At 57.3% G+C, this 8,462-nt stretch overlaps 1 protein-coding gene across 1 annotated transcript; it reads left to right on the plus strand.

The window, feature by feature from the left end:
- Window positions 1–539: 539 nt before the first annotated feature.
- CIMIP2C (ciliary microtubule inner protein 2C) lies at window positions 540–6,255 on the plus strand (the record flags this gene model as incomplete). The annotated part of the gene is made up of 3 exons (XM_082048993.1): window positions 540–671; window positions 2,165–2,277; window positions 6,111–6,255. 3 exons carry the CDS (start codon window positions 540–542, stop codon window positions 6,253–6,255), a joined length of 390 nt encoding a protein of 129 aa, XP_081905119.1.
- Window positions 6,256–8,462: the final 2,207 nt, after the last annotated feature.

Raw genomic sequence — 8,462 nt, forward strand, 5'->3', positions numbered from 1 at the left:
CAAGGTGCACGCTGACCTTCCTGGGTGCTCGCAATGGAGGAGGCCCATTTCTTCTCCCTTTTTCCTGCTGGTTTTCTGCCAGGAGAGGGACCAGCTGCTTCCCTTTCCCATTCCCGGGGTGCATGGCCAGTCTCAGCACAGCCGGGCATGGGGTGAACCCTGCTCTGCCGGCAGCTGGGGCACCCCGAAAATGCAAGGAAGGGTGCTTAGAGGAGGAAATGAAAACAGAACATGTCCTGAGTCATGAAGGGCATGAAGCCACCATTCCCGCCAGCACCGGGATCCTGTGAGCAGTGGTTTATCCTCAGGTGCAATTCTGTGCATCAAACGGGAGGGTTTTTCCCAAACTGTGGTTATGTAAACCCAGAGGGTTGGGCACGGGCTCTCACAGGCACTTTGCAGAGCCAGAGAGGAGAAAAGAGCTCCCTCTTGACAGAAAGCCCCAGCATGGCCCTTACTGACTGCGTTTCCCATGTAGGTACTGAAGGCACAGCCCCAAACCAGCGTTTTCTTTCAGAACCCCCCGTGGGAACGGCACCATGAGATACCCCCTGAGCCCCCACACCATGACAACACGGCAAGAGAGCCAGGACCTGTGTCCCTGCATCCCGCAGCACACCCGCTTCAACCTGGACGGCGGCCGATCCCAGGAGCTGGGCAGGTTTTACGGGGTGAGGACACGGGGGACCCTGGAGGGGAAGCGGGGTGGCCACGGGCACCTGCTGGCTACGGGGGCTGGGGACAGACGAGCCCTCCTCTGCTGCCTGCACAGAACGGGAGAATCCTTTTGGTTGGAAAAGCCCCTCAAGATCACCGAGTCCAACCATAACCCAGCCCTGTCCCTGCCCCATGTCCTGAGAACCTCATGTCCGTCTGTCCAGCCCTCCAGGGCTGGTGACTCCAGCACTGCCCTGGGCAGCCTGTTCCAATGCCCAACAGCCCTTTGGGCAAGAAATTGTTCCCCAGATCAATTTTAAACGTGGTGAGCCCCACTGCGCAAAATCCCTGCACAGGCAGCAGCAGAGATGTCACCTCAGCAGCCAATTGTGATTCCAGGCAGCTGGAGTGCTCGGGTGTTCACAAAACTGAAAGGAACCTCAGGGAGGGGTTAATTCCAGGCGTCACTCATGCATGAGCAGGGGGTCCACTGTGCATGTTTAATGCATGTGGGCAACCAGGGGTGTTGCTCAGGGGGGGCTGAGCACAAGGTGTGGGGCTTGAATGGTGCAGAAACTGTCTGTGGAGCAGCAGGCAAAGACTTGCATGCACCGACACCTGAGATAAGGACAAGGGGTGATGGTTTTAAACTAAATGAGGGGAGATTCAGAATCCCAGAATCCCAGAGTGTCAGGGGTTGAAGGGCCCTGGAAAGCTCATCCAGTGCAATCCCCCCATGGAGCAGGAACACCCAGCTGAGGTTACACAGGAAGGTGTCCAGGGGTTGGAATGTCTGCACAGAAGGAGACTCCACAACCCCCTGGGCAGCCTGGGCCAGGCTCTGACACCCTCACCCCCAACAAGTTGCTTCTCCTCTTTCAGTGGAACCTCCTGTGTTCCAGTTTGCACCCATTGCCCCTTTTCCTGTCACAGGTTGTCACCAGCAGAGCCTGGCTCCATCCTCCTGACACTCCCCCTTTCCATATTGATCCCCAGGAATGAGTCCCCCCTCAGTCTCCTCTTGTCCAGCTCCAGAGCCCCAGCTCCCTCAGCCTTTCCTCCCACGGGAGATGCTCCACTCCCTCCAGCATCTTGGTGGCTGCGCTGGACTCTCTGCAGCAGTTCCCTGTCCTGCTGGAACTGAGGGGCCCATGAAGAAGAAATTGTTTGTGGTGAGGGTGGTGAGAACCTGGCCCAGGTTGGCCAGAGAGGTGGTGGATGAAGCATCCCTGGAGACATCCCAGGCCAGGCTGGACGGGGCTCTGAGCACCCTGAGCCGGTGCAGATGTCCCTGCTCATGGCAGTTGGGGCACTGAGTGAGATTTAACAGTCCCTTCCCACCCAAACCATTCTGTGATTCCTCATTCCGTTATGTGTGTGTGTGCACACATACACCTGTGCATATGTGTGTGCACATACGTGTGCATATGCTTGTGCGTGCACATATGTGTTCCTGGACATTTGCGTGTGCAGGTGTGTGCATCTGGACATTTGCCTTTATCTGCAGCTGGTCCAGCAGCACCGTGAGTTTTACCGGGACAAGAGCGGGACGCTGTACCCTGTTCCCTACTTTGTGCTGCCCATGAAGGAAAAGGAGAGATGCCCTCATCCACTTGACCTGTGAGTACCGATGTCCCCGGGACATGGTGGCACCCAGTGCCCAGGGCTGGTGGGATGAAACCAGAGAGGTCTGGGGGAGAGCCAGCGCTGCACCTGATCATCCTTCTCTTCTTCGCCCAAACCTTCTGTCCTCAGAAAAATGAGAGCAGAAGAAACCAGATTAACCTGAAAGAGGAGAAATAGGTGGGCAACGTGCCAGGATTTGAGGCTTTTTTCCTAATTTAGAAATCCCTGGCTTGGTTGATTGGTTGGCTGGTTGGCTGGTTGGTTGGTTGGTTGGTTGGTTGGTTGGTTGGTTGGTTGGTTGGTTGGCTGGTTGGTTGGTTGGTTGGTTGGTTGGTTGGTTGGTTGGTTGGTTGGTTGGCTGGTTGGCTGGTTGGCTGGTTGGTTGGCTGTTTGGTTGGTTGGTTGGCTGGTTGGTTGGCTGGTTGGTTGGTTTGTTGGTTGGCTGGTTGGTTGGCTGGCTGGCTGCCTGGTTTGTTGGTTGGTTGGTTGGTTGGTTGGTTGGTTGGTTGGTTGGTTGGTTGGTTGGTTTTTAAAGCAAGTATCCTCCTGGCTGCGTGTTTGAAATCCTGGATGTTTCTGAATTTCAAAGCCCTCATAAAAACGGGAGCAGCATCCCATGGGCTCCATGTCCCACCTTCTCCTCTCTTTGTACCTGTGGGACACACCACAGGCTCTGCTGCTCCCTGGGACCTTTCCCACCATCGGTGTGGCCAAGGAGAGCTGAGGGCTGCAACGGGAATATTATACCAAAGCCGCTGCTGAAAAGACTTGACTTTAGCAACCAGACATGTGAGCTGGCCAAAGGTCCAGCTGCCACCCCAGGGTGCCCACCGGCCACCCAAACCATCTCAGATAGACGAGGTCTCCAAGTCACCATGGCCATGAATTGATGGGGGAAGCACCAATTCCATCCCACAGCTGCCTCCTGCCTCCGCACAGCCAGGCTGGGCATGGGCAGTGCTGGGGCTCCTCTCCTCTGAGCCGGTGGGTCCAGTCTTCTGCTGACCTGGTACCTGCAAAATGTGAGGTTTGGAGAGAGCAGGAGGTCATCAAAACCAAAAGGAAAAATGTGCCCTTTTGTTAGTGTTCAAGTAGCCATTTATGGAAAACAGACATCAGAGAGTGACGCTCCTGGGTACTTCTGGAGTCATCTCACCCAGCCGCTCGTGCACCTCACGTGTGGGTTTCGTCTGCTCTACCCCTGGCTGTGCTCAGCACACCCGATGGCAGAGCTTCCTGCCTTCCATCCTAACGCCTGCAGCAGGGCCGCTGAGACCTCAGAGATGTCCTCCCTAAGCCACCAGTGTCAGGACAGCTCATCCTCACAGATGTCTCACCAGAACATCTGTTATCGCCCAAAATGAAACCCTTCTGTTGCACCCCCAGCCCTGCAGCCCATGAGCGGAGCTGCAAACCAGGACAGAGCAAAGCTGTGGCCGTGGTAGATAGGAACCATCGCTCTTTGCTTCTCCTGCTCCGGTCTTGGCTACCGGTCTGCCCAGGGCAAAGGGAATGTGTCCACTCAAACACCACAGAGCCCTGTGCACGCAGCCTGGGCTGCGGGTGATGAAGTGATGTCGAAAGGATCCGTTTAAGCTTCCCCAGCATCACCCAATGTGCACGTGGGCTGAGTAACCCCAAAACCTCCTGGGAACGTCAGGGCAGATGCTGCAGACGTTGGAGCGTGTGAAGGAGCTCAGCAGCATCTCTGAGGCACAAAGGTGGGCAGAAGGAGACACAGCCCTGCTGAAACATGCATTAAGTGGCTGGATATTTCTCTCCAGCACTGAAACCACCATGGGTATGTTGGGAATGGAAAGATAGTGATAAATAATTTTTAGCAAGAATGAAATGAAAGTAAAACTCAGTGGGGGCATAGAGTAGCAATTCCCTCTTGCCTCGAGCTCTGAGCATGACACTGACCTGGGATCACAGAATCACAGAATCATTTTGGTTGGAAAAGCCCCTCAAGCTCATTGAGTCCAACCATTCCCCAGCCCTGTCCCTGCCCCATGTCCTGAGAAACTCATGTCCGTCTGTCCAGCCCTCCAGGGCTGGTGACTCCAGCACTGCCCCGGGCAGCCTGTTCCAATGCCCGACAAAGGATGAGGATGATGACACTGGATGTGAAATGGGCTGAGAAAGGCCGGGGGCTGAGCTGCCGGGGGAGCAGCCGGAGCCGGCGCCAGCAGAAATACGTGGGTGCCCTCTAGTGTGATACGGCCGAGGCTCCACAGGGTGTAAAATCCAGGAGGGAAAAAAACCCAAACAAACCTCCAGTCATCTTCACAGGGCTTCAGATAAAGTACCTTAATATGTTTTCCTTATATCTGGCTGGATCTGCCGATGTTCTAACCTGTGCCCATAGCTGCGCCTGTCACCAGGCACCTCAGAATTCAAGGTGCATCCTCCAGCTTCTCACATCTCTACATCCGCTCGATCGTCTCTTCTCTGCTACCTCCCCTTAGGTAGCTGTAGACTATGAGAAGATTCCCCTTTGCCTTTTCCTCTTGAGCGTGAATAACACAGCTCTCTGCCTCTCCTTGCACATCAAATCACAGAATCACAGATGGTTTGGGTTGAAGGGACCTTCCCAGCCCCCCAGTCCCCCTGCCATGAGCAGGGACATCGTCACCAGCTCAGGCTGCTCAGAGCCCCGTCCAGCCTGGCCTGGGATGTCTCCAGGGATGGTTCAGCCACCACCTCTCTGGCCAACCTGGGCCAGGCTCTCACCACCCTCAGGGACAACAATTCCTTCCTCATGTCCGGCCTGAATCTCCCTCCTTTAGTTTAAAACCATCACCCCTTGCCCTGTCATAACAGGCCCTGCTGAGGAGTCTGTCTCCATCTTTCTTATCCACCCCTTTTAAGTCTGGAAAGGCCACAATGAGGTCTCCCCGGAGCTTCTCGTCTCCAGCTGAACACCCCAACTCTCTCAGCCTGTTCCAGCCTTGGATCATTTCTGGGGCTCCTCCAGCTACTCTCCAAAAAGTCCATGTCTTTTGACTTGACATTTGGCTGTCACCAACCCCTGGAGGGACAGGCAATGTGTCCTCGAAGGGGCAGAAGCGGTGGTGGCCTTGAAAGTCATCTTTATTTTCCCTCTATCCCTTCAGACTCTTCCCCATCCCCAGGTTCCTTCCTCGTGCAGACGTGTGACTGAACCCACCTGGATAATACCAAAGTGCAGAGCTACTTCTGCATTAATATTTGTGTCCTGGAGGTCGTGGGTGTTTGCAAACTGGGGAGCACGGGTTGGTCTTGCAGCATCAGCTCTGAACACGGCACAGACAACATCTCCCCATTCTGCCTGTGTTCTCCTTGCAATACCCGTGCAATCCGTGACAGCAGGACTTGGGTTGCCCGTGTGGGGTGCTGGCGTAGGCAGAGCCAGCGGGGACTCAGGATTTGGGAGCCCTGGGATTGTATCAGCCCCGTGAAGACTCAAATTGGACAAATCCTTTTGCGGGGACAACGCTGCAACCTCAACCTGCTTCTGCAGCTCTGCTGGGTGAAAGTGCTGGGCTTGTGGGTGCCCCAGTGCCCTCGGAGCACATCTCGATGGCTGAGCCCTGCCTGGACCTGGTAACCTCTGCCTACACCCCTGGAACCCCTGCCTGCACCCGGTAACCCCTGCCTGCACCTCCGTACCTGCTGCCTGCACCCCTGTAATTCCTGCCTGCACCTCCATACCTGCTGCCCTGCACCCCTGGAACCCCTGCCTGCACCCCAGTAACTCCTGCCTGCACCTCTGGAACCCCTGCCTGCACCTCCGTACCTGCTGCCTGCACCCCGGTAACCATCCTTCCCATTCTTCTGCTCCCCAGCCCACCACTCAGCGCCAAGACCCGCTGGCATTTGCTGCGATTGTCATCACTGGACGTACGGACCTGCCAGACCTTCCCCTCGGGGAAGAGGGTCCCCTCGCAGGAGAGGCAGAACCGAGACGTCTATTTTGCGTGCCGAGCCTAAGCCATGGCACCCACCCTGCCCTCAGCGGAAACCTGCTTTGTCCAGCTGCAGGAGGAGCAATGGGAAAATAAAGGAGATGGAGCTGCTTGCTGTCTGGGGCTCTGTGTGCAACAGGGACCTGCCACATGTGTCAGGGATGCTCTTTGTCCCTGTTTTTCAAGGAGAGGGTGCAGCTACACACCCCGCAGCTCCTCCTGCCATTGGGGATGAGCCACGGGCTGAAGAGACATTGAGGACAGGTGGGAAATCAGCTGGCTTGGTGGTGTGACCGTCCGGCAGGTGAAATGTCCCCACTCTGTTCTGCTGCACAGGCTGGTGCCTCCGCTCGGGTGGGAAGGCGGCTCTGCCCCGCTCCAGGCTCTGCTCACGGTGCTGGGGGGTCACCCAGGACCCTCTCGCCTGGGCCGGGACAGCTACTGAAGCGTTGCAGTGGTGGGGAAGAGCATGGGGACTTCAGCATAGCCATCAGTGACCTCAAACCATTCTGTGCCTGGCAGTCTCCTCCTGGACAAGGCGTCCAGCACACAGCTGGGTAAACACGCAATGCAGCTGGTGAGCAACTGCCTGACGGGCCGGGCTTAAAGGGTTCTAGTAAATGGGGTCATGTCGGGCTCAGACACTAGCGGGTTCCACGGGGATCATCTTAGGGCCGGCACTATTCAGTGTCTTTATAAATGACTTAGATTACGGACTTGAGGGATTAATTAGTAAGTCTGCCAATGACACATAATTAGGAGGAGCTGTTGACACTCTGGAGGGCAGAGAGGCCCTGCAGAGGGATCTGGACAAACTGCAGAACTGGGCAATCGCCAACTGCATGAAGTTCAGCAAGAGCAAGTGACGGATTTTGCACCTGGGACACGGCAACCCCGGCTGTACAGACAGACGGGGGGACGAGATGCTGGAGAGCAGCTCTGCAGAGAGGGATCTGGGGTTCTGGTCGATGGCCAGTTGAACATGAGCCACCAGTGTCCCTGGAGCCAAGAGGGCCCCGTGTCCTGGTGCCCCCAGCACAGCACGGCCAGCCGGGCAGGGGGGATTGTCCCGCTCTGCTCTGCGCTGGGGCGGCCTCACCTGCAGCATTCACTGTGTGCAGGGCTGGGGACACAGGAGAAAAGGAGACAAAGCTGCTGGACAGTGTCCAGAAGAGGCTGCCAAGTTGGTGCAGGGTTTGGAGGGGAAGCCGTGTGAGCAGCAGCTGCAGTCCCTGGGTTTGTTCAGCTGGAGCAGAGCAGACTGAGGGCAGAGCTCATGGGCTGCAGGTTCCTCAGCAGGAGCAGGAGGGGCAGGCTGAGCTCTGCTCTGTGACAGTGACAGAGCCCAGGGAACGGCAGGAGATGTGCCAGGGAGGGGCAGTGGGACATGAGGAAAAGGTTCTTCACCCAGAGGTGCTGGACACTGAACAGGCTCCCCAGGGAGGTGTCACGGCCCCAACCTGACAGTGTTCAACAAGAGACTGGACACCGTCCTCAGACACACGGGGTGACCTGTGGGGTGTCCTGTGCAGGGACAGCAGTTGGACTCCATGATCCTGGTGGGTCCTTCCAGCTCAGGACACTCTATGACCATCCACCCAGCTGAAACCCCCGCCTGCACTTGAGACCCTCAACTCACCCGCTGGTCCAGCTGGAAGTTTGCTGGTGGGTTCCACACTCGCCCCACGCACCCCTGGTTTGGGGACACAGACACTCGCTCCCCCCAGCAGCCGGGACCAGCACGTGGGCTCTGACCCACGGTCCTGCCCCCGCTGCCGCTGCTCAGCCCGGCACCCGCCTCCCTCAGCGCTGCCCAGGGAGCTCATGGGCAGGAGAACATCCCCACCCGCGGGAAAAGACCCCACTCGCTGTACTGGGACCCCAGTCACTCTCTCCAGTAGCTGCACTGGGACCCCCCCTCACTGCAGTGGCTGCACTGAGACCCCCCTCACTGCAGTAGCTGCACTGGGACCCCCCTCACTGCAGTAGCTGCACTGGGACCCCCCTCACTGCAGTAGCTGGACTGGGACCCCCCTCACTGCAGTAGCTGCACTGGGACCCCCCTCACTGCACTCGCTCACACCACAGGCCAGGGGCACCCAGAGCCCCAGTCTGACTCCAGTAGCTGCCCCAAATCCACTCACAGCCCACAGGCCTCACCAGTCACTGGCCCCCAGCCCCTGCAGCTCACACTCCCAACACAGCTTTGTTTCCTGCCGGTGTCTCCATGGA

The sequence above is a fragment of the Streptopelia decaocto genome (genome assembly GCF_964273445.1).
Source record: "Streptopelia decaocto genome assembly, chromosome: 3".
Taxonomy (NCBI): Eukaryota; Metazoa; Chordata; class Aves; order Columbiformes; family Columbidae; genus Streptopelia; species Streptopelia decaocto.